The 26912-nt window shown below is 40.8% G+C and overlaps 1 protein-coding gene across 1 annotated transcript in view; it reads right to left on the minus strand.

Moving 5' to 3' along the window:
- SLC4A4 (solute carrier family 4 member 4) overlaps nucleotides 1-26912 on the minus strand; it is a 346412-nt gene that overhangs the window by 279483 nt on the left and 40017 nt on the right. Inside the window, exons 2-3 of the mRNA XM_021702448.1 lie at nucleotides 20121-20194; nucleotides 617-796 (exon numbers count right to left, since the gene is read on the minus strand). Of these exons, the coding sequence (XP_021558123.1) occupies nucleotides 617-796; nucleotides 20121-20193 (253 nt within the window). The 5' untranslated portion in view covers nucleotide 20194. The remainder of the gene's footprint in view (nucleotides 1-616; nucleotides 797-20120; nucleotides 20195-26912) is intronic.

Here is a 26912-nt window from a genome sequence, read left to right on the forward strand (position 1 = left end):
ACACCCAAATACACAGTCCACCCTATCAACTGAATCCTTGGGTGTTTGTTCTCTGACCTCTCATTACCCTGTTCTCAGTAACACTTCTATCCAACGTATGATATTTAATATGTTCAACATTTCAAGAACTGTATCACTCTACATTCTTCTCTGACTCGCAGGATGCTTTTCCACTCTTCCTTTTCAAATCATCAACCTCGTCTAAAACCTGGTTAAATGCCATCTATCACCCTATCAACGTCATACACATATATAGTTCTCATCTTGACCTACTGTCTTAAAACAACCTATTTCGAAGCAGTTCTTTGAGTCTTCCAATTACTATTGATTACTGTAGTTAAATACCATGTATAACACTCTGCCCTACTTCACCAGTCAAAATGTAGAATACACAAGCATGCCTAAGCTTTGTCAGATCTTATCAGAATCTTACCAGGTCTCCTGCTAGAACAACCTGCTAGGACGAGAAAGGAGTCCCACAGACATTATCCTTTAAGAGGAGACCATCCCAGTATGATTGTGCCCCTCCCCATTAGTCACAAGATCCTAAAAGGTGTCTTTCCCGAGGATGTGGAAGTGAGGCGGAGAAAAGCAGCAACACCCAGGGAGTACTCACTGAGAGGTTTCAGGATGCTGCTGCTAGATTCATCAGCATTTTCCACATCTGACTTATCAGAGTAGTTCTCAGAGACTCTTTCCTTCTCCTTCTTTTCTTTGTGCCCTGTCTTTCTCTTGTGGCGTCTCCTTCTCCTGTAGCTCTTCGGCACATGGACCCCAATGTAGATGGTATGGTGACCTAAGAAGGTACACAGATCATCAGTCATTTCAAAGCACAGTCTCTGCTGCATATAAATTTCACAAGCTCCTCAGGCCAGAAGAAAATGTCTATGGATTCACTACCATTTTGTATTTGACAAATAAACTGGAAAAATAAAATATCTTCCCAATTTTCAGTTCGGTAGAGTATAATTCAATCTGTTGGCTGGTGCTAGGGTCCTGCGAGGGTGTACTCCAGTTCTATTCAGATAGACTCCTTTTAAAAGCTTAGGGAAACCAAAAAATACCAAGCCAGAAATCAGGAATCCTTGATTCTGGTCCTACCTCCATCATCAATTAGCTATTTGACCTTGAGCAGGTCCCTTAACCATTGTGGGCCTCAATCTCGTCATTTGTATAACAAGAGGCTTACATTCGGTCATCCCTGGAGACCTTTCCAGTTCTAACCTTCCTGAGTCTGTGACTGAACTGAACAGGGTGCTGAAAAAGGAGGTCTGGGAGCAGCAAAAAATAAAGATCTAACTCAAAGTTCAAGAAGTCATTCTGCTTGGTATGATAAGCTTTTGCATTAAAACTTTTTTTTTTTTTTTTTTTTTTTAACCAAATCAGCAGAATAGAGACTTAGAACTGGGACAAATTGAGAAAAAATAAGACATACTTGGAGAGAAGATTTTAGAAATACTCAAATGTTCACACTAGGAAACAGCTAAAATGAATGTCAGTTACAGTGCCATTCTCATTTTTCTTTTTTCGTTTCCAAAAGTTTCTAAAAACTGGTTGTTGCAATGATAAAAATAAACGCAGCCCAGCAAAAATTGCCTTGAAGAGAAGGGCATGAGGAAAAAAGATTGTGAAATGCTTTTAGTTCTCTAGATGGAAGAAGCTGCAAAACTGACAAGTGATATTATTTTTACAAAATCTGATAAGACAGGAAAAAAAAAGGAACTCAAAGTTCCACATTTTTTTTTTTAATTGGGAAACTTTTACTTTCACTTTATATACAGCATAACTTCTGAAACTATAGGAGACTCTTAATCATAGGAAACAAACTGAGGGTGGCTGGGGGGGGGTGGAGGATGGGGTGGCTGGGTGATGGACACTGGGGAGGGTATGTGTTGTAATAAGCACTGATGGTATTATATAAGATTGATGAGTCACAGACCTGTACCCTTGAAACAAATAATGTTATATGTTCATTAATTGAATTTAAATTTTTTTAAAAAGGTAAAAAAAACATAAATCATGAGAATAAAAGGCATAACATAGGGAATACAGTCAGACATTACAATAGTGTGGTTTGGTGACAGATGGCAGCTATACTTGTGGTGGGCACACATATTGTACAGAGATGCTGAATCACTGTGTTGTACACCTGAAACTAATGTAATACTGTGTGTCAATTATATTCAAATAAAAAGTTAATTATTTGGGAAAAAAAAAGAATGTGGGAACCACCGTCTCAGAAGTAATGTGAAAACTTTTTTTTTTTGAACTGCAAATTAGATGAGATTATCTCATCTTTCCCACTTCCTATCCTATTCTAGAATTAGTCCTTGATGACCACTTTACAATGCCACAGATAATATCACACACCTAACATGCAATACATATACATGCAGTATGTCTAATATAAACTGCTGTGAGTTACTTTCGACAGAAACTCATCAGGCATATCTAAAAACACTCTCATTCACAGGGGTGTTCCCTTAAATTGGAAGGATTAAAACAATTATATGCTCCTTTAGGAAAGAGCTTCCAACTAAGGAAGGCAGATCCCTAAGTGAATGGGTTAGCATTCCAAAAAAAAAAAAAATCTGGTATTTGGAATGAAGTTGGAGGCATCTATATAAAGTATGAAACTCCCCCCAACACACACAGACACACACACACCAACTCAACTATTACAAAGCACAGTGAAATTCTCCTCACAGAATGAGTGCCAATGAGAAATTTATCGTGTCTAACCATTTGCGAGCAAACTGTTCTCATGGGAAAGCTATATTCTCCTAGGAAGTAGGAAATGTCTCAAAAACAATGTGAATTAAGAAACAGTGTCAATTGTTTCCTGTACTCCAGTTACTGAGGGAGTCCTGCAGCTTTATCTCGAGTCACACAATATATGTAAGCAAAGCCAACCAATTTCTAGAGTAAATCAAACACTGAGCTTGGTTGCTTTCGTTCAGGAATCAGGAAAACATCATGAAAAGAATTAAGAAGTTAGAAAATTTTAAAACCTGTCACATTAAATATTTTCTACATCTTATTAAATAATGGCAACTAAGCAAAAAAAAAAAAAAGTCAGTGAAGCTACATTAGTCATACTGATATTACACAGAAAGATTTTTTTAGTGTATTTACCCACAGTGTCTTTCATAAGTCACTTAAAAGATAGTTCATATGGGCTATAGGATTTTAAGGTAAGATTTCTGACTATAAACTGTTGTTGTTGTCAACCTAACCAAAGAGGGTGATTCAGAGAGTGAGCTTTCAAAGCCCACGGAGAGGAACATACCTGACCTTCTGGGACCTAACTGGAGTTACACCACCACAAAAATGGTGCCGTTTTATTCACACCATGATCACATGCTTTCCCACAAGTCCCCACCCACTCCCCCACCACTTTATGAAGAAAATTCAGCTTACCCCCATCTCCTCTAGCTCCTGCCTCAGGTGCTCCCCCCAACACACACCCTTCACGGACTTTCACACACTTTCACACAGATGGGGAAGCTTTCAGATATGATGATGCTCTCTGGAGCCCAGATACTAAGCAGAACTGCAGTTCCTTGCAAGACACCCCAAATTTCAGACTTTTTTTATCAGCTTTATTGAAGTATAATTTACATGCATAAAATTCACTCATTTTAAGGGTACAATTCAAAGATTTTTAGTATATTTACAGAGTTCTGCAACCATCACCCTAATCAACTTTAGAATTTTTCCACCAATCCAGGAAGATCCCTCCTGCACATGGGCAGCAGTGCACCTTCCGCCCCCACCCCCATCCCATACAACCACTCCTAATACTCTCAGTGATGGCCTCTGGTAAGCTACAATTCTCTGGCACCCACATAGCTGTGACCTTTTTTGTGGGTATCCTTACAGCACAGTAGAATAGAATATTCCCCGAGTAAAGAAGATACTGCTTTCCAAGAGCTGCCAAAGGAAATCATGACACTGGGCAAAACTCAAAAGCATCCTCCTTTTCTTCTCACACATTTCCAGTAACTAAATTTTCCTTTTCTGTCTTGGGTTCAGGGAGAAGAGAAAGAGCATGGTCCTGCGGTTAAATAAACCTTTAGGAACTCAGGGACGGTGCTTGTGTTGCATCAATTACCTCTCGGTCACCGTCCACTTCAGCTTCTTCGCCCATGGGAGGAGAGCAAGACCCCCTCACTCTGAAGAGTGAGGGGAAGGCATGCTTTCTCAAGGTGATGACCAAATATTTCATAAGCTGTACATGCCAAGTAACAAAAACACCAAAAGTAAAATGAGCTCAAATGGAAGATTCTTTCTTGCTGCTCCCACAGAATACCTGTCTTCAGGAAGCAGAATTACTGATGAAAATACACTATTGTTGATAAGACTCTCCTAGGTGGATTGCAGTATTTATTTTCAATAAAATATCTTAACCTGTCTCAGAGATATGTCATGAAGATTGATGGCTATTTTTAAAATTGCAACTCATAAAAATGAGAGCAAGCACTTAGGTAATCTATAAAAGTTGAGGGTGTAGTATTATTTTACATATAAAATAAAAAATGAGAAACTTGACAGACAAGTTTTCCAATCCAGCAAGAGTCTACAAAACCGTAGATGCTAAAAGAATCAGGGACAGTTACCCGCTTAACTTGTAAAAGAATTTTAGACTAAAAAAATATATATATTTGAGATATATATATATATAATATTTATATATATATGATCAAATAAAACCTCTCTGCTAGAAATGTCACCAAAAACTGCTTCCAAAATTTCACCAAAAACTTCCTAAGGAGAAGCAATAATTTTTTTTAAATAGCTATAATTCATAAGAAAATTCTGGTGATTGTTTCAACTACACTCAAGCAGAAAAAAATTTAAGGTGATTGCATTAAATATTATTAAAATAAAGCTTGCATTTTTGCTACTAAAATTTGTATAAAGTAAAACTACTGGAGTCTACATTTGACGGTGTTCATCTAGGTGTGAGTCAAAGGGCATTCAGTCCTTGATTTGGCAGTGGCCTCAGTATCATGTGCTCAAATAAATACCCTGCATGCCTTTCTCTGACAGATGGGGTAAGTTCCCAACAAACTCTAAATGTCTCGGGAATTTCTCATACTCCATCCCACAGCCAGTACTACTGGGAAGAAAACATGGCTTTCCTAGTTATCTCTGAATGTCAGAAATTATCACTAGGTGATGCTTACATCTTCCCATCCTCACCTGCTCCACCTCAGCTGAAAGCAGTACTGCGATGCTATCATGTCCAGTTCTTCCAATTCCTGAGATATTTCTAAATTCATGTCATTGATAGTTGTGATCATATTTTCAGACCAACAGAGAACTCTTACACTCAGTATCTCTGTATTCATTCCAGTTAAAGAGGCTTTCACAGACACCACCAAGGATGATTTAGAATTTTGTAGAATTAAACCCATCAAACCAAAAGAGGGTTTTACACCAGCCAAACTCAAAATTCTATAAAGCACTGGGTAGTTAAACACCATATGCCTCTATATGCAAGATCGATCTATTAGCTCCTTTAGGAAACATATTACTGTGCTTACTGTACATACAGATGATAGCAACAATTTGTTGGATACTTACAAATGTGCCAGGTTCTGGCTAGGTCTCTCATATCTATTACCTCATGCAATCATCACTACTGTACAAATTAGATACTATTATCCTAATTGTACAGGCAAAGAAACCAAGGTTCAGGGAACTCACGGATACCATCACCAGCTAACTCATTAAATCTCAGAGGAGAAATAGGTCTCAGGTGTCAGTATCAAGAACAGTGAGTGCTTCATCACTGCTTTAGCGGTGGTTTGTCAGTTTGGCTTTTTCTTGTGTGTGTGTTTGGGGGGTGGTTACTTATACTATACAGTATACAGTATTGATACTCTCAGTCTTATAACTGATTATACTTCCTTCTTTGTGTTGGCTGCTAGAAATAAAGAGACAAATCTCAGGCCAACCAGCAGCGGGTAGGCAGAGTTTTGTGACATGCATTTATACACTAACCTCACTCTTCAGCTTTTCAACTATTATTTTCCCTTCACACTAAGCCATTTTTGGAATTAGACAGTATATAAATATTTTTAAAAAACTGAGATGTCAGTACTGAGGGAAGAGGTTGGGGATGGCTGAGTGTGGCTGTGGGGGAGGGGAGATTTCCAGGCAAAGATTTAGACCTATAGATTTAGATCAATCTAAAGGATCACCAGAGGACAGGTAAAATCTTTGCCATCCCCATCCTCTTACACACATCTCTAATTAAACACTGAGGGATGGGGCGCCTGGGTGGCTCAGTTGGTTAAGTGACTGCCTTCGGCTCAGGTCATGATCCTGGAGTCCCGGGATCGAGTCCCGCCTCGGGCTCCCTGCTCAGCAGGGAATCTGCTTCTCCCTCACCATCTCCCCTCTCATGCTCTCTCTATCTCATTCTCTCTCTCAAATAAATAAATAAAATCTTTAAAAATAAATAAATAAACACTGAGGGATGTTCCAAATTTGATTTTTATCCACATGGTTTCTCCTCCTATAATCACCTGAATTTCTGTATTTTTCCAGTTCAAAGATTCCACGATGCTTGACACTTTATATAACCCTTCTAGAACTAATCAGCAATATTCCCAAAATATAAGTCAAATACTGCCTTCCCTGACTTAGCTAAAGTAAGCTGATTTTATGCCAACATGCCTAAAACATGTTGTATCTATTGCCAAGAAGGATGTAAGGGAGGGAAGCAAAATTAAGAGGTATTTATTATTTCTATTTTAATTATGAAAAAATGGAGAAGAGGAGGCAGAGCAGCTGGATGAGTGACAGATTATAAAAAGATGCTACAGACTTTACTTCTTAAACCAAAACAAATGTCAAAGATTTTTTAGAAGTACAAAAACAAGAACCTTAAACAGACTCATAGTATCAAGTCCAGATGCCACAGAGGCTGTGGGTTTGACACTTTGCTGGAGGGGAGGTAGGTGGGGGGGGGGGCGGGCACGGGATGGGCTAAATAAATGTTGGGCATTAAGGAAGGCACTTGTCAGGATGAGCACTGGGTGTTATATGTAAGTGATGAATCACTAAATTCTACTCCTAAAACCAATACTACACTGTATGTTAACTAACTTGAATTTAAATAAAATCTTGGAAGAATAAAGTTGTTACACATTCTTTAAAAAAAGAATAGATCAGTACATATAATCTGAAATACTTTAATAAATGAAATACAAATAATTTGTTAGCTTATTATTCACCAACACCTAACAGTGTCCATAAGCAGCTCTAATAAGATATAATCCAAGTAACACTGCTGTAATTTACTGGGGCATAAATATCAGCTCATGAAAAGAAAACCCCCTCCAAAGGGCATGGTATAATTTTGCAGTTAACAGGGAGAAAGTCAGACCTTGAAGAAATGTTTGCAGGAGGGCCCACATTTTAAACATAAACCACTACACAAGCAAGGCCTGATTTCTTTTTTTGTATTTTGGATAGGGGTCACTTTTCACATAGAAAAAAAAAAATAATGCATATGCGTATTAATAGAAAGTTATATATTACTTATGTAATTTATTTATAAGTAATTTTGAATGTTGATGAGTAATCTCTTTTAATATTAATGCTACCAATTACGCTTAAGATTAGGCATGCAAGCAAATAAACAGTCCAAGTGATGAAAAACAGGAAAATACTTTTCTTCCCACTGAACTGCATGGGAATTTTGTCCACTGAAAGCCTCAAAGAAATCCTTAAGGCAACCTGAGGTTCCCCAAGCAAGACTGATAAGAAATCTCAGTTTGTTATCTGTTGTTTACTAAGTACAGTGCTTTTAATATTTAATATTTGATGATGATGATAATGGTAACAATCGCTAGGCAGAAACAAACAGCTACAGGAAAAACGTCCTGAAAGGGAGTCAAGCTTATGGTTATTCAGCTAGCCTCCTGTCCTTTAGCTCAGTAAACTTGTCCCCGTCTTTTAAGTACTCATTTCTAGCAAAGTTCTAATTATAGTCTTTAGGTACAGAGGAGGACTCGAAGACCACACACTGAGGTTAAGATTCCATTATAGTTACCATTACTGATAGCTAATAAGAGGCAAAAAACTGACCAGCACGATAAAAAGTTTGAATTAGTGAATATTTGTAAAGAAATATAACTTTATATGTTCAGTGGTCATCAATTATTTGAAAACATCTAGGCTAAAACAACCATTCAAAGGTAGTACTGAAACCTACCTTAATGAATGAACAGGACTAAAAGTCATCTTATTTTTCATAAAGTGCAGTTCCTGAAGTGCTTCACAATCTCTAAAAAGTTGACTCTCCAAAGTAATTTTAACTTTGCTCTAGCAAAATCTCTTTTCTATTCATCTGTAGACATAAAATATAATCTATATGTATATCTGTATCTCTATATTTCTATCTGCTAGATATAGGTATATACAGATATAGAGAGAGATCTGCATAGTCTCCATACATAGGGAGATGCATAGAGAGAGATCAAATTTATGGACAGTCCAAATCAAGCCATGTCAATAAAGCGTTTCCCACCATGTATGGTACATAAAGGTGCCACACGAGTGTTGATCCTCCTTCTCCCTTCCCTTTCCAGGGGGGAAATACAGAGCACGATTGCTCCTTATTCCTACCACCCTCGAGCCCGGATAACAACTTGTGAACCCCTTCCACTCTCTAGCAAAGGCACTCGTGAGGACAGAAGAACCAACTTTAGACCAAGTCTAACTTGCCCCTCAGTGGGCTGCTTTAGTCATTATACAGGGTTTAAACATTCAACAGAGGCAACACCTTCCATAACCTCAATCTTCCCTCACCCTGCCCAGAAACACATGCCTGGCAATCTCCACCCTGCTCTGGGTAGAGTTTCACCCAGAGCCTTCACGCAGTAAGTGCCAACCCCCAGGAGCTCTTGTCCTTTGACTTAACTGAGCAAAGTAGATTGCAAGCAAAAGACCTGGGAAGGCCAGCGCCAGGCAGGGCAGTGCTAAGAGTGAGGAAGAACCACCCAACAGGAAGAGATGACCCCCCCCACTCATCCTGATACCCCAGAACCCAAAAAGACCTGATGAATTTTAATGTGCACTACACATGCTGTCAAACAAAATCCACCTGTGATCCAAACACTGAGAACTGACAGTTTCAATTATTTCTCTTGTGATCACCATTTGCACAACTGAATGGGAAGCAGGTTTGGAAAAGAGAAAACAATGGCTAATCCAATGGTCACTGATAACTGGATTTGCAATTGCAGCCAGAGAGGCAGCTGAGAGAGACACATAAATGCACACATTCACACTCTCATCCTACCCACATTGTCCCTCTCCAACTATTATGGCTTCCCTTTTAGCACCGGCCTACGCCCTGGCTGGACAATAGGAAGAACAGTCTTTAGTTGCTATAGACAGATAATCCACCATATAGTTAATACACTCACGGCTAATCAGGTATCAAATATTTAATATTCGTTCAGATAATTCCTTGCTCTCACATACCTACACATGGGTAAATGACATATGGATAATGCCACAGGACTAAAACAATGACCAAGAACTAGGGAAAGTGCTCTGAGAGACTTGTATCAGCCTAAATAAGTCCAACCCCAGAATCTCCATGGCTATGGTTTTCCACATGCCCAGAAAAGAGGACAACATTCACTGACACAGCAGCACATAGTCATACTTTCAGAGCTGAAATGACCTTCAACATTACATGGTTCAACCTCTTCATTTACCAGCGAGTCAACCGAAGCCAAATAGCCAGTTAATAATGTAAAGACAGGGATTCTTGGTGCTCCTGGATATGTAAGGTTTCCGTTACCACTTTCCCACTATCATGGTGCCAGCCCACCACCACTATCCAGCCCATCTTTCACTGTCTGCAAAACACAGCAAAATGCAAAACACGGCAAAAAAAAAAAAAAAAAAAAAAGATTAGTCCTTTCAAGTTAGTAATTACCTAGAAGGAAAAAAGGCCTCAGGAATTCTCTGAAAATGTTTCTCTCTTACAATCATAGAATGACAAGTTTAAAGATTTATTTATTTATTTGAGAGAGAGAAAGAGCACACGCGAGCACATGTTGGGGAAAGGGCAGAGGGAAAGCATCTCTAGCAGACTCCCTGCTGAGTGCAGAGCCCGACTGGGGGGCCGGGGGCGGGGGGGCTTGATCTCATGACCCTGACATCATGACCTGAGCCCAAACCAAGAGTCGGACGCCCAACTGACTGCATCACCCAGGCACCCCTAGAATGACAAGTTCAAATCCACAACCAACCCTTAGTTCCATAAACTGCCCCAAATATGAAGATGTTCTGGCTACGACATCTGTCCTCCACTAATCACCACTGATCACTTGGAGAAACAGTAAACAAACTTTTAGTCTTTCCCTCTATGTGCTCCATTACACGTAACCAATTAAGATATTTAGAATGGTTATAGAATTTTTAGAGCTAAAAAGGATCTTAGAGAAAATACAGCTCAACGTTCTCACCTTACAGACGAACGGAGGAGCCTGGAGAGGTTAAAGTGATTTGCTTGTGGCGACACTGACAGGAACTAGAATAACAAGGACAAGGACCCAGACTTTCTCAGGGCAGTGCTCATCCCAAAAATGAAGAGCTTATGAATAGGTGAGGCCAGCCAGGCTGTTTTCTTCTTCCTCTGGCCTTTTCATAAGCTCTTCCAACACCTTTCATTCTCCTCCTCTTAGTTCTTCCCACTTTCTGTTCTTCCAGGTGCTTCTTCCAGTTCTCATCCATCTCTCTTTCCAAGGTCCCTTCTGGCTCCAGAGGGTACAGACCTCAAGCCTCCACAAAATGGCACAGGAATTTCCTAAATTGCCCATAGCAGAAACCCAGAAGCAATCACTTCCATGCCTCCTTCTGTCCATCAGCAGTTTCTGGCAATTCAATCCATTTGTCCCCACCTCTTTTGTCCCTAGTCTAACCCAAAATCGTCTCTCAGTCGAATCCTAGCAACAGTCTCCCCACTTTTATCTTTGTCCTCCTGAAATGCTTTCTCCATGTATCAGCCAAAGGGATCTTCTTTAAAATGCAAATTTTGGGGTGCCTGGGTGGCTCAGTCATTAAGCGTCTGCCTTCGGCTCAGGTCATGATCCCAGGGTCCTGGGATCAAGCCCCGCATCGGGCTCCCCGCTTAGCGGGAAGCCTGCTTCTCCCTCTCCCGCTCCCCCTGCTTGTGTTCCCTCTCTCGCTGTGTCTCTCTCTGTCAAATAAATAAATAAAATCTTTTAAAAATAAAAAAATAAATAAAATGCAAATTTTGTCTGGTCACTTTCCTGCTTAAAACCCTTCTGCAATGGCTCCCCAGTGCACACTCAATACAATCCTAAATCTTTAGCATAGCATAAAAGGCCATGAATTAACTGGGCCCTATCCACCCCAGGCCACTTCCGCCTTCTTCACATGGTCCAACCATATCATTCTCATTTCCACTTCTCAAACACTTTGGGTCTTCACACATGCCTGCCCGTGATGCTCCCATTATTCTTTCATCCTTTAGGGTTCAACTTAATGTCACTCTATGGGAAATATATACCTCTGTTTCCCACATACACTCACCCACGTACATGATACACTCTAAATTATCGTATCAACCAACCTTGTCCTTAGATAATGACTGGCTTATTTACTGAACATTAATTGTGGCCTTAATTAGAATATGTTATCATGTTCAAGGATACATGAGGGCCTGGAAAAGCAACATATTAGAGTTCATATCTGCAACTGTTCTTAATATTTTGAGAAGCTTAAAGCAAAAAAAAAGCACCATGTGTCAGTTAGTTAGTAAGAAGAGTTAACAGAGATGCTAATCAACTAATTTGTTGATTACCAGGTATCAGTATTAGCATCCTGCAATCACAGCAACCACTGCAAGAGAGTGGCATCCCCTGGTAATAAATTAAAGGCAGGGAACATGTCCAAGGGAGATGGTACCTTAAATTTATAGGGTTCATCCTGGGGATTTCAAATTAGTTTACTTACACTCCTAGCAAAACTAGAAGATAGGGAGGCACAAATGCTATTTCTTTGTAGAACAAAGTGGTATTGAGAAATTAAGTAATTTGTCAACGGCTTAATGCAAATATCGAAGTATTTTTCAGGTATCACCCAAGAATCCTCAGAGCATCTCTGGTAGCTAGATAAGATAGATTACTAACTGCACTTTGCATAAAGGAAATGTAACCACATAATAAGCATGAGTGGCCTCATGTCACCCACAAAGGCAGGGCAGAGCCAGAAATAGAAATAGGTTCTAAGACTCCTGGTTCTCTGCTATGCTCTCTAACCCACAGCACAGACTGAATAAAAGTACCTGAACAATCAGATACTGATCTAATTTGCCAAGTACATGTATCCATCGGCTTCAGTTATGAGCTTTCATTCTACATCCAAGACATTTTCTCTATTTCTTCAGTAGGGATAGAATTAGTTGTTGAAAACTGAATAATCAGCTGGAGGTGGGGTGATGATTTAACTAAACGACAAATGTGCACTTCTGGCCCTCTAAAGCTGATATGTTGGCCAATATTACTAAAATCCAAAATCTACTTTTTTCCCAGAAGCTTTGGCCTGCTAAAAGTTACTGAGAATTCCACCATGAAAAGAGTCAGTAAAATAATGTCTCAAGAGGCTTAAGTAGGGTCTATTCCCCTCTCAAAGTCAGCGGAGAATAAAGAAAGGTGAACACACTGGATACAGCACTGCCTTCTAATTCTAACTCCCTGGAAAGGTAAAAATTAACAAGATTTAAAAGCTTTTGCAGCTATTCAGAGAAGGGAGTTATTTAAGGCACCTATATTGCTGATTCAACGCATGTCACTCACCACCCTCCCTTCCTTCACCTCATCCCACCTGGCAATCAGCAGCCTCAGGGGCACAGTGCTTGGAACCTCCTGGAAGCTCCTGTCATGGCAGGTTCTCACCTCAGGCCCCTAAATGCTATCAGCCGAGAAAGTAAAATAAGATGTAAAAAAAAATAAAATAGGGGCGCCTGGATGGCTCAGTTGGTTAAGCGACTGCCTTCGGCTCAGGTCATGATCCTGGAGTCCCGGGATCGAGTCCCACATCGGGCCCCCTGCTCGGCAGGGAGTCTGCTTCTCCCTCTGACCCTCCCCCTCTCATGTTCTCTCTCTATCTCATTCTCTCTCTCAAATAAATAAATAAAATCTTTAAAAAAAATAAAATAAAATAAAATAAAATAAAATAAAATCCCACGAGGAAGCTCACACAGCAACAAGAGCACCTCAACTGAGCTTTAGTCAGCATTATCCTCGTTTTACTCTCTCATCAGACCCAATTCTCAATTCCCCTAGTGATTCTGAATCTTGTGATGACAGAAATGGCGAAATATTTAGCTCAGGTTTATTTCTATACTATTGCATAATCTCATTTAATTGGCACCTAAATTATATAATAACCAATAAAGAAGAGAATTATTCTAGTTCAGGCTGGGTGGGGAGGAGGAATATATACATCTCATAGAAAATAGTTTATATACACGAGATAGATAGATAGAGAGATCGATCATGACCCCTGAATCCTCTTCATTGGTGGAAAATACCATGCACTTAAATCTGTTTTCCAGAAGAAGCAATTTTACAGGCTTCATTAGCCAATGGGCACATGCTCATATTATAACCTGTATACAATTAGAGTTAATATGCCTCTTCTTGGAAAAGAAGACAATTTTACAAATTAGGGGCAATATGTATCAGAGTAGTCTAACCAAGAAAATCAGATCTCACACCCAGAGCGTAAAGGGAACCATAACAAGTCCAAAGAGAAATAGACAGCAGGCCTTGGGAAACTTCACTTGACCATTCTGCTTGCCCTCTCCAATACAAGAAGCAAAAGGTAAGTGTGGTTAGGAAGGCAAAGGATAGATGTTGGTAAAATGAACTAAGCAAATAAACAACATTCAGGTCAGTTAGAATTTTTGGAATGATAATCCTTGAAAATTATTGGTGAAATTGTATCAACCAGAAAGAAAAAGTATAGAAAGTGGTGCAGTGTAAAGCACCCCTATTCCCAATGCCAGGTACAGCAGCAACATCGTTACCAGTAATGATCAGAAACAGTTCTATGGGAAATGGCACGTTCTATTAGTCCCATTTTCCAGAGTGAGAAACCCAAAATCCAAACTGCAATTTGCTCCCTTCACTTATGCAATGATTCCACAATTGATGAGACAAAAGTTTTAAAACTTATATTCCCAAACTGATGCTTAGCCACTCAGCTTTAACAACTTTAACAACTGTTTTAATTTTAAATATGAGATAATAAAAAAATATATATCAAACAATATGTCCCCAAAATAAGGATCGAACAATATGTTTCAAAAATATGACCAGATAAAAAGCTTCTAAAAAGAAACTCGACCTACAGACAAAATTGCTGCAAGTATATTATTTCAGAATTTCTGGATCCTTCCAAAACACAACCCAACTACCAAGTTCAATTTCTTATGGTTTACTGTGGAAAAAAAATGTAGACATCTAGGACAGAAAGTGTCTTCAAGAGGGCTTTAGCCCATACTGTACTACTTGGCAAATTCTCTACAGCTAGAAAACTCTGGGAAGGAATGGCTGATTCCAGTTTCAAAACCCATGGAAATACCATCAGAGTCCCTTGAAATTAAAGAAATCTATATGCAAATATTTAACTTCACTGACGCAGCAGGTGTCAAATAGCTTCTGAGCTAAGTGTTGCCTGCTTGAGGGACTCTGGTGGGCTTTCAGCTGAGGCCATGATGAGAAAGCAGCAGGGCTGAGAAATATCTGTATGGGCACAACCTGCTCTGGGAAACCCACGTTGCTGTTCAAATATCAACCCTTACACACCTCACCACATTTCTTTAAAGCTCTCCAATGGGTGGGTACAGGTTTCTTTCAAGAAGGTTTTTCCTTCAGCAATATTTGCCTGAGTGTTTCCTCTGTACACACAGTTTCTGAGCCATCCAAGCGAACAGCAGAGAAGAGGTCAGCAAAATGCAACCGGACACTTACAGCCAGCGCTCAGAATAGCCTCAGCTCCAACTTGACCCCTCCCTTCCCATCTGATAGGTTTTCATTCACTCCTTCTTGGCAATTATGCTTTTTACCATCGTAATTATTAACAAATGTCCACCCGGCCCCACTTTTTCTTTAGAATATTACCTCCTCCAATACACATAAATACGTCATCATGATATCCTCTAGTGAAAAATAGGGTTAAGTCATTATGATTTCATGTCGGTAAAATGTTGAGATCCTGACCTCCAAAAAGACAAACGTCACCATTAGTTTAGTCTCTGTTTTCAAGAGAGGAGAAGGAAAGAGAATAACACAGACATGTTTTAGGGGGCTCTTTTACTTACCAATATAGATATATATATAAACAACAAAAATATGTCAATGATCACTGCAAAATCAAATAGCAGTAATAGCAAGGACAGGATTTTTAGAGGCTATGTTGTCTCATGTGATTAAGAGTACTACGGGAACCAAATTTCTGACTAAAACTTTAAACAAAGACTTTAGAGGATTATATAAGGTAATTCTGCATATATTTTACTTAGTTTATGTTATATATTTGTGTATTCCATTCTTCCTTTTAACAAATATTTAGTAAACATCTACTCTGTTCCAGACCCTGCTCTACTTTTTTACTTTTATTTCCCTAAAAATAATCCTCCCATAAATTCCACGGATTTTTAACAATTCTCACTCTTAAAGTCCATCAGTAGACATGGGAATTTGTAAAATTATTCTTCCATTTGGACAGATGGGAGCACACTTCCTTCTGGACTCAGTTTTCAATGGAAGAGGAAAACTACCACAATCTATCATAATAGCTTTGAGAGCACTGATCACACTTCAGAAACGGAGATACGTTTCATTCAGCCAATATTGTCTTGCTGTATTTTATGCTTCCTGAGTTGCTGGTTAGACTAATGTTCAGAAAAGGCCCCTCCTCACAAAGTCAGAGTTGCCAAGGCTTGCTGGGAAGTTACCTAGCTCTGCAGAGCCAAGGCCTTATCTCAAAGGATAAGGTGGAGTTTGCTCTTTTCCCCTATTGCGAAATATGAGAATATTAAGTAATCTGTTTATATCATACAGATCCAAAATCTTGGCTAGCTTTTTTAAGGATAAAACATCCATAGGATTTCCTGTTTGGAAAAAGCTACATGAGACTTTCTTCCGATCTCAACCTTGGTTCACCCAATAAAATTTGGCAATTTCCCCCAAGTGCGTTTGAAATGAAAATTTTGTGTAATACCTCATGGCCAGCATTTCTGGGTCATTCTGATAATGTCAAATTTCTCATCTACAGACCAATCCTGTGGAAGTGCCTGGTCTGGAGCTGGAGTCTTCTGGTATAGAAACAAGTATGAGTATCTGAAACTTTGAAATTTTTAAATTTGTTTATCCACAGTAACCCCTCTGTGACTAAAATGTTAACTTTATAAAACTATACACATATACATATACATTGATATAATATAACCAATGAAAGAACAGATATAAAAGCTTCTCTTTATTTTAAAGATTAAAATTGGCACTTGGTTGCCTTTTTTAAAGAGGATCTCTTTAAATCATTAACACAAATGCACATGAAGGAAATTATGTGAAAATGAGGTTTAGGTCTTTAAATATATCCCACATAAATTCATTATTTAAACAGAAGATGACTCCTCTTCTGACTCACTCTATTCTTAGTGAGCTTTGCAGATGATGGCTTTCTTTTTTTTTTTTTTTAAAGATTTTATTTATTTATTTGCGAGAGAGAGAATGAGAGACAGAGTACATGAGAGGGGGGAGGGTCAGAGGGAGAAGCAGACTCCCCGCCGAGCAGGGAGCCCGATGCGGGACTCGATCCAGGGACTCCAGGATCATGACCTGAGCCGAAGGCAGTCGCCTAACCAACTGAGCCACCCAGGCGCCCCAGATGATGGCTTTCTATTGAGTTTTTAGACCATGGATTAAGCATCATGCCACCCACTGAGAGTAAAGTTGAACCAGGTGAACTGAGGGCGTGGTTGGAAGTCTCAGTCTCTCCCCTTCAGAGAACTACAGCAGAAGGAACCGTGTGAGAGCATCTAGCTCTCCTCACCTTCAGGCTGAGCTGAATCTGATTATCACAAATTAAGGGACCCTAAGAAGAATTTTAAGAGCATGAACATTCCAAAGTAACTACAGCTACTACTGGACCTTAGTCACACTCATAATCACTTATCAGGAGTATATCTTATTTGTGCAAATTATTTCAAAAAACAAAATTTTAAGTTTTCTTTTGCCAAGTGTGCTGCATTATACTTCAACCATGTTTATCCTAGAAGCAAGAGAAATTACTTGGATAAAAGGAAACATTTGATAATATAAATGAAAGGTGTTCCAGCTCCTTGCCCTTTGGATTCTGATCCTTAAAAGCGGAGCATTTACTTCTGCCATAAACGTACCAGAAACTCAACTACTTCAGAACAAGATAATGATTTGCTTTCCTCTAAATACACCCTTCTTTATGCAGTTAAAAATATGAGAGGGACACACGTCCTTGTGGAAAACATTCCCGCTCAAACTATGAATCCTTATTAGAGGTCTTGACAGTTTTCATTCTCAACCACTGAGACCACGACTAAGCCATAAACCTTCCATTTCAACTTCTTGATACTTCACCTGGAGTTACTATAAAATCTAAGTGATCCACCTCCACCAGATAAAGCCAGGTGAGAAAAATGGGAGGGTCAACTAAGAGGGCACTAAATTAGAAATAAATAGTCCCTATAACTGTAGTTTCAAGACCTGTACCGAAGGGGCGCCTGAGTGGCTCAGGTGGTTACATGACTGGCTCTTGATTTTGGTGCAGGTCATGATCTCAGGGTCCTGAGATGGATCCCCACGTCCAGCTCCATGCTCCGCGTGCAGTCTGCTTGAGATTTGCTCTCCCTCTGCCCCTCCCCCTGCTCATGCTTTCTGTCCTAAAAAAAAAAAAAAAGACTTGTACTGTAGAAGAGCCTGCACTGTTGGACATTCTCCACCAAATAATGACACCAAAGCAACCACCCTATAGGGTCTTAAAATGCAGGAACAGGCAACTAGCTAAACATGCCTTGAAAGAAGTGTCATCAGCTCCGTTTCCAATCAACATGAAAGATAATCTTAGAACAGAAGTCTTATCAGAATACAAAAATACACAATATCCATGTGGCAAGTTTAATCGTCACAAAGCCAAACAATTTTACAGATGTTTCTACCATATTTTGTTGTCTTTTTGTTTTTTCTTAAAGAAACTCGACTACAGATTTGTCTGCTATTCATTACATTGTTATTTTAATTTTGTGCTTGAAAATCAAGGGAAGTACTTTAGGAAGTAAACTTGTTAGTCAAAGTCTTAAGAACCCCATGTACAATACCCTATCACAGTAGAGTGCTGTCAATCCTACAGACCTTACAAACTCAAGAAATGATTTACAGCTCCTGTGAACTTAGCTAGAACATTATTCTCAAGGAAAACACACACATGCACATACACACACACACAAAGAGTACATCTCATTCCGAAGCTTTCTCACTGATATTTCTACTTTAATTGTCCCAAAAGTATATATTCACTCAATCCTACAATATTTCTTACATTCATATGCTATGACTTGAAGATCCTTATCTCCTGTTTGACACTGGGACAGTGACAGAGTCCACCATGGAGACTTAACACCAGGGGCACAATAATCTTAAAGACACAAGTTTTACTATTTTGCTCGCACTAACTTGACATTTTCCCACAGTCATGTTGTAAAAGTGCAAGGAACCCATAAAACAATATGAAAGAAAATACTGTAGTTTCCTTTTTCCTAAGAAACTTAGGCATCACATTCTTATTAGTCAGAGTCAAGAGCATAAATGGACCTTCAAGTGGCTCTCTCCAGGAGAAGCCTGAACATTCTTCTCAGTCTGAGGGAAGGAGGGCAGTGGGGGGTGAGGGGACTACACAGTCAGAAGAAACTTAGTAAGCAAACGTGAGAAACATCATCATGGCCACACTATGCCGACTATTCCAGGAGGTACAAGAAGGCATCCCGTGCCCAGGACCTGGTGTTCAGTCTGGTTGAAGAATCACTCCGGACCACACAATACCCACCTTCCTTCTTCCAACCCCTCCCCCACACTGGTCCAAGTTTTTGGAATTAGCATTAAATGTTTACCAAATGGCACCAACCAGACTAGAGTTCCCAAAACACATATGAATCGTCTCTCAGGTGATTTTAAAAGGAAGAATATATGACACAGTTCACTTGCAAGTTTCATTTAACTTTATGAGTACTGTCCACAACTCTGATTATTTTTTTAAATCTCACTGTAATTATTAATTATATCTTGTATATCTGTGATATCTTTATAATAAATATTAATTGAGCCCTGTTTTCTCATTATCAAATAAATAGAATTATGCCCATATTACTGATAAGTCAAGAGACAAGAGAAGAGGGGCACACTGAAAGCATAACAGCACCAACTAAAATTTAACTCTTATTTGGTTTTTAACAGGCACTGGGCAACATTAACAAAAGAGGTCCTGGAGGTTTTTCAAGTAAAAAAATGTCCATCATTTCCTAATGGAAACTCATCCATGATTACCCCTCTTTATAACCGCGGTTTATACCCATTTTTCCTGCAACAATGATATCATTCTCCTTCTGTAACATCTGTTTCTTCACCCTGCGAGCTTTAAGAAAGAGTATTAGAAGATGCTGCCAAATACATTTATATAAATCTAGCAGCTTCTTTGAATTAGTCATCGCAAGGTGGTAACTAACTGGCAAAATATTTATTTTTTGACAGAAAGGCACGGCTAACATAGGCACCTGCTTGAAAGGTAAGACGCCTCCCCCCCTTTTTAACCATGCAGGACCACACTGATTCAGATTCTAATGGTCCGGTGAAGTTCTTAAAATTACTTTCTGTGTTGAAGCAAAATGTGCAGACTAATAAAACCCCATAGAAAAGCTTAAGTTTTTAACTTCAAAAATATAAGCTATATGAAATGCATGAGTGCTATTATCTACGAAGACATAGGTATATGAATATACACTTCCCCAGACCCATAAAGCTCACCTTCTACTTCTTCTTCATCACACACATGCTTAAGGAAGGAAGCCCCTCTGTCCAGGACAGCTTCATCCTCCATCCTATAGTAATAAAAAAGAAAAAAAGAATGCTCAGACTTCTCCTGGAGCGAGCCACTTGAAGTAGCCCAGCTTCTGGGCAGGTTAACCTGCACGCTGGTGTTCATGTTAAAAGGGCAGAGCCACTCTTCCTCTGGTGTCTGTTACTCCTTCACGCAGCTCCTCTCATCTGGTGCTTGAGAATATGCCGGTCCCACATAGCTTCAGTTCTAACCTTGAGAGGGCACCCACATGGACAGGTGAGAGAAAATCATCTCAATCCTATAGGCTGGATGCTGGGGGTTCTCCCTTTGGGATTCGCAAAAAGGAAAAAAAAAAGAAAAAGAAAAAGATGAAAGCAAGAAAAAAAAAAATACCAAGAGAGGAAGTTTGGTTTGTCTGGAGTGCTCGTGATGATCGTTTGTGGAAATCCAGCTTCAGTGCTTAGCTCTTTAAACACCCACTGCATAAAAATGTATACCCTCACACACACACACACACACGCACCCACCCACACAAGAAAACGGCAGGGAGTTAGGCTAGTGCACAGTGGGAGCCTAGCTTCCAGCCAGCCTCTTAATACCAGCACAGCCCAGTACTCTCTGTTGAGTGGCAAGCTTTGAGTCACATGTTGGCCTTACGGAAATCTGACATCTGAGGATTATCCAGCAACCCGGCTTCAGCAACAGTCACATATCTATATGCCACCCATTCATTCATTTTCCACATTCTTATCACCCGTCTCTATGTATATCTGTCCTGTTAACTCTTCCCTGAAGGGCACAAAGTTCTTCAGTTTGTAGCCACATTATGCTGTCCTCCTGTCTCCTTACATAATAGGATCTGCTCTGCAATTTCATATGCTAAATAAGACCTCAGAATCCATCTGAGTAATGACAGCGTTTTTATGGCCTCCTGATGCCAAACATATTTCTTAGTTTATAGGATGAGTTAAGGTTTAGTTCCAAATTCTGGGACTTCTTTTCATTGCATTAACTTTGACATGCAGAATTCCATGAACTCTATTTATAGTGAAAGCAGAAAAAAATCCCGAATTGCTCAAATGCGGCTTGTGTCACACCGGTCTAGAAACAAAGAACTTTCTCTGGAGACAGCTGCTCTATGTCATACCGTACATAAGCTCTGCCAGAGAACCAAATGTTCACTCTGTATTCGATTCATCCAATTATATGCTCAGGCACTGAATATTGTAAGTCTGTGTTCCATATTGTCCGTATAACTTATTCTTGTGCTTCAGATATCTGTTATAATCTATGTGGATACGCACTGAATTCACATTTTCCTCTTTTCTATTTTAGGAGCATATCCATCTTGCAAAGCAATCATCTGAGCGTAAAAAAGTCAGAAATTGGGTATCAGGTAGACCTGGGTTTAAAAAATCTAGCACTACCTCTGAATATATATATCACCTGGAGCAAAGTATTTAATTCTTTGAGCCTCAATTTTTCCACCGCTGAAATTGGGGGTAACCGTATCAACAGTGCAGGACTGCTTTGAGATTCTTATTAGGTAACATATGTGAAAAGACCCAGTTTTGTGCTTTGCACCTACTACATGTTTAATAAAGGTAAGTTTCCTTCCTTTATTTTTTCCTTCTTTCTTTTTACCCTAACCTTTACTGGTGGACAATGCTATTGAGAAACTCATTACCTTTGGACACTTGCAGAATATCTTCTTTCAGGGATATGGCTCTTATATGCAATTTCATCCTGATACATATCTTTTTCCTTCTCTATGCTCAAACTAAAAATAAAACTAAATGCAAATAGGATATAGATCAGCCATTGGGAATATAGTAGAAAAGAAAATGCCTTGAACACTTGAGCAATCAAATCATTTACCAGCCTCTCTGAGCCTCAGGTTTCCATGAAGATGAATGATACAACACATTTACAAATTCAACAAATATTTAGTGTCTTCTATGTTCCAAGCATCCCCAGAGGGAGGGGGAATACATTCATTAATAAGACAGACAAAATTCTTAAGAAACTAATAATAAATAGATGAACAAGGTACTCTTAGATAGCATTAAGTAAGTGCTTTGCACAAAATAAAATGAGGCAGGGGTTACTTGGCATATGATGGTTCAGAAGAGGCTTCTGAGGAGGTGACACTTGAGTAGAGACAAAAATGATAGGGAGGACCCAGGCATTTGAAGATCTGAGGGCAGAGTGTTCCAAGCAAAGGGAACAGCAAGTGCAAAGGCCCTAAGGTTGGAACAAGTTTAGCATGTTCCAGGAAGGAAATGAGGTCAGTGAGGCTGGGCAGAGAGGTCAGTGGTAGCTGACAATGCTGGAGGAAACAGGCCCCGGCAGGCCATGGTAAGTAGTCAAAATGTTAGGTGTTACGGGACCCACTTAAGAATTTTGTTTTGTTTTGTGTTTTGTCTTGTTTTATTGAGGTAAAACTGACATACAACATTATATTAGTTTCAGATGTACATGATTCAATTTTTGTGTATATTGCGAAATGATCACCACAGTAAGCTTAGTTAACATCTGTCGCCACACAGTTAGAAAATTTTTTTCTTGGGCTGAGAGCTTTTAAGATCTACCCTCTTAGCAACTTTGAAATACACAGTACAGTATTACTAACTTTAGTTAAGATTTTAAGATGGAAACTGACCTGAGCTGTTTTACCTTTTTAAAGAATCCCTCTGGCTGCTATGTGAAAAGTGGATGATCAGGAGAGCAAAGAAACTAGGAAACTATCTTAGGAACCCAGGGAAGGCTGTGGGAGAAACAGGTTTTGGGGAAGGAACCAACAATTCTTCTCTGGCCACTTTATGGTTGTTGAGATTCTTATCATATACGAAAAAAGAGCTGTCAGGTATACAACTAAAGGTCCAAGTCTGGAACTTGGGAACCTAGGGCTGGAGAATCAATATACAAACTGGTAATCTGTAGCCATTACTAGAGGAGTTCATCCAGGAAGAAAAGGCAGAAACTGAGGTGTAGACCTAAGACCAAGTCCTGGAGGATGTTAACATTTATAAGAAGAGCAGAGGAACAAAAGAAGTCAGAGGCAAAAGAAAAACCAGAAAAAAGTGATGTCAAGGAAGTACGGCTATGGAGAGGCTGAGAAGGATGGAGACAGGTAAAAATTCAGCTTGGCAATATGGAGGCCATTGGTGACAATGACCGAGGCACATGAAACGTATCAAACACGGTGCTAGACACACAGAGGGCATTCATTCGATCAAGGCCTTTTCTCTTTCCTTCCCTCATCCCCTCGTTCACTCAGTAAATATGGACTGAGTACCCACGAGGTGCCAGGCATACTGCTAGGCACTGGAGACAGTGATGAGCGGGATAGACAGGGGCTCTGGTGTAATCACGTCTGCCTTCTCGAAGACCTCCCCTAGCCACCTGGGAGAGCCGGTCCAGAGGCCGTTCAGAGGGCAAAGAAGTCATCAGCAACACAGCATTCGTAGACACAGATAAGGATGACAGCTTAATGGGGAAACTTTTTTTTAAAGACCTCAGAAGCACAACAAAATCCTGGAGGCCTGGGAGACTGCACACACATCAACAGTACCGTCTCCCCCTTGGAAAGCAAACAGTAGGTTCACCCACATTGCTCCTCGGCACAAACCCTTTCCTGTCTTATCAATCTACATAATCCAACACAATTTCCTATAGAACATCATTTCTGCACCCAACCACAATCAAGCCAATCCTAAAGTCTTTTATGGACTTTTTTTTACACCTTTCCTAAATAAAATGCTTATTAGCCTTTGCACCTAAGCCCTTCCTAAAATTGCATGCAACAAACAACTGAAGCAGAAGTAAAGGAGGAAAATCGGTAACAATGAAAGGAGACCAAAGAAATGTTAATGGCTAGAGCCCTCTTCGTAGGCTGAGGAACCATCCAGCCGACTAAAGCACTGTCCCATGCACCATCTGAGTTAGTGAGAATAATGATGGGTGCATTCCTTGGCTCTTTGATACATATTTCACATTCCCTCCAAGACTATACATAGCAAGTAATCAGAAACCTAGTTCTTTCTGATGGACAATGCAGAGCATCTGCAAGCAGCCTCTTCCCTGTAGGAAGCGGAAAAAGAAAGAATGCCGCCAACTGAAAATATAAAAACCTGCGTGTCCACGGTGGCCTTTCCCCAGAGCAGCCCTCTCGTCCTCACGAGCAAGTGCATCTGGGCTTCTGCACCAACAACAGGGATTTTACAACTTTTTTTTCCATCTTCATACTAACAAACGTCGATTATTTGGGTTTGTCTTCCCCTCCTAAAAGCCTCTCAGCAGTTGCTGGCTATTATTAGTCAGACAGAGATATCTTTTGACATGACCGTCTGACCCAACCAGTTTTCCCTTCTATCCGTAGGAAGAAATTAACTCATCTAATCCCTCATAGGCCCCCAAATCCGTTCGTAAAGTGTTCCTTTCACCCAAGCCGCCTCTGCTGAAAACAAAGGAGGGAAGGAGCATGCTTCTGAACAGCTCCCTGGCCAGCATGAGGCAAAGTTCAGAAGAGATTTGGAAGCTTCTCACCAGTATCACGGGGATAAGGGTCATAGCAGTCGGGACACAAATCCACACGGGGCCAATGCTGCCCGCCTTCAACAGGGCCTCTGACCGTACCAGTCAGACCCCTTCCTCCCAGGTCCACACCCACCGCGGGGTTTCTCTCACTCTCCGTTATTCCGGGGCCATTGAAATGATTTAACCATAACACATGTCAAATCTGCTGCCAAACCACCAGCTTTCACCAGCCGGTCCCAATCATGGAGCAGGCCTGTAAGGGTGACTTAAGCCCGGCCCGAGAAACATTTGTGCGAAACTGTCAGCCATGGGGCCTTGGGCACCCATCTACATTCCACCCTCCCGAGCTCCCACCCGCGGAGCTCTCGCCAACTGCCAACGTGCTCACCAGCGAGTCCGCGGACGCAAGCAGCTGCCACTCAGCCAGTCAGCACGTGGCGGGCCGCCAGCACACAAGTTTCAGAACGCAAGCCTGAGCGTCACTGTGCGGCTGAAGGTCCTCGGGGGTGCTAGCCTCTGGATTCGCCTCACTTGCCCTCCCACCGCCCTGCTGCCATCCCTCCTGCTCGGCCTCCCACCGCAGCGGTTCGCTGTCTCTATAGTAACAGCATCTGCTTTCAGGGTTCTAACTTTATACAGAGCAATTCTCCTCTTAACCCAAGGCTTGTGCCAAAGGATGCACCAGCAAGAAGGCCGCTGCTTAACGTGGAGCTACCTGTCTGTCGCCTGGTCAGGTCGTGAGCTGCTGGGGTGCGGCAGCAGCTGCACTCAGACCCGGAGGAGTAGAAAACAGATCTTCCAACCTGCGCACACGGGCCCGTGTGTCAGGGATCCACTGCGGGGCTCGCAGCCCCCACGCCAAAGCCAGCTCACTCGCACCCTCCACACCGGGCCTTTCGGGGAATATTTTATTTATTTATTTTTTATTATGTTATGTTAGTCACCATATGGTACGTCATTCTGACTACTTTCAAAAAGACACCAAGGGATGGCATCCTGGGGAGCAGAACAGCTCCAGTGTTTACATGTCCATACCCCAGTGTGACAAGGCTGGTTCTTTCTGCTCATGCAGCTTCAAGTGCACTAGTTAACCTAAACTATTTTAACCCACCCCACTTCATCCTCACTAGTTTGATCTGTTTACAACATCCAATGAACCCCATAATCTCTCACTTTACAGCAGCTTTCCTTACACACATGCCCTCACATACACTAAAGTGACGCACACAGGGGAGAAGACAGATACCAGGAGGTAAGGAGTTTTATTATTTTTAGCCATTGCTGCCATGGAAAGCGTATCTGCAGCATGCATGAGGGCCTTTACTTAAGGACTAAGAGGTCTCAATCTCAAGTCTCAGAGCTCAGAAGCAGGCTGTCCCTCCTACTTTGCCGGTCTTAGAACAGAGGGAAGGCAAAACTCAGCATTTTCACAGGTCTTTTTCAGGAGCCACACAGAAAGCAACAATCAGTACTGACATCTAAAATTATACACTCATACACACATCTCTGAATCCTATTCCCTATGCAAGTCATTTCTAAGAAGGGGGGAAGCATTTTCATTACAAATCATTTATAAACATGATGTCTTCTTTCAAATTTTTTAAACTGCACAGCGTTTTATTGGTGCCTTTGTTGTTGGGGAAAATCCACTTTCCACCCTTTCAACATACAATTAAAGCACAGTATCAAGTCTCCAAAGCACAGGCAACATGGGTGAGCCATCCCGGCGGCGGCAAAGAGCACTGCCACCTTTTGGCAACATGTGCTCACTACAGGGAAGAGGAAGGCAAGGGCAGAGGAAAAGCCAGTACGGTTCCTTTCCCAACTTCAGCAGGTCTCTCCAGGGCCTTTCACTCCCCAGGGGGGAGGAGACAAGAACGCAGTGGCTGGCTTCCCAGCGGACACGGCTGGAGCTCTGGACACGCATGTTGGGGGAAAGAGACACCAGCGTGGCATACCTGACAGGCACGACTAATGGCGAGAGGCGACTGCCGGAGATCGGCCAGCAACAAGGCAAAGCAAAAGCCCTCCATGGAGCTCAGGAGTGCCCTAATCAGCCTGGAAATTTACACAGGCCCAGGGCCAGGGCGAAATGGGTGACAGCCCCACACTCAATCAGACAGCAGACTGGATAAAAGGTGAAAATGTAATCCTGAGCAGGATCACGCCAGACATAATTCTGGATTTATGAACTGCATTCAAAGTTCATTTGTACTCTT

Source organism: Neomonachus schauinslandi, chromosome 2 (genome assembly GCF_002201575.2).
Source record: "Neomonachus schauinslandi chromosome 2, ASM220157v2, whole genome shotgun sequence".
NCBI lineage: Eukaryota > Metazoa > Chordata > Mammalia > Carnivora > Phocidae > Neomonachus > Neomonachus schauinslandi.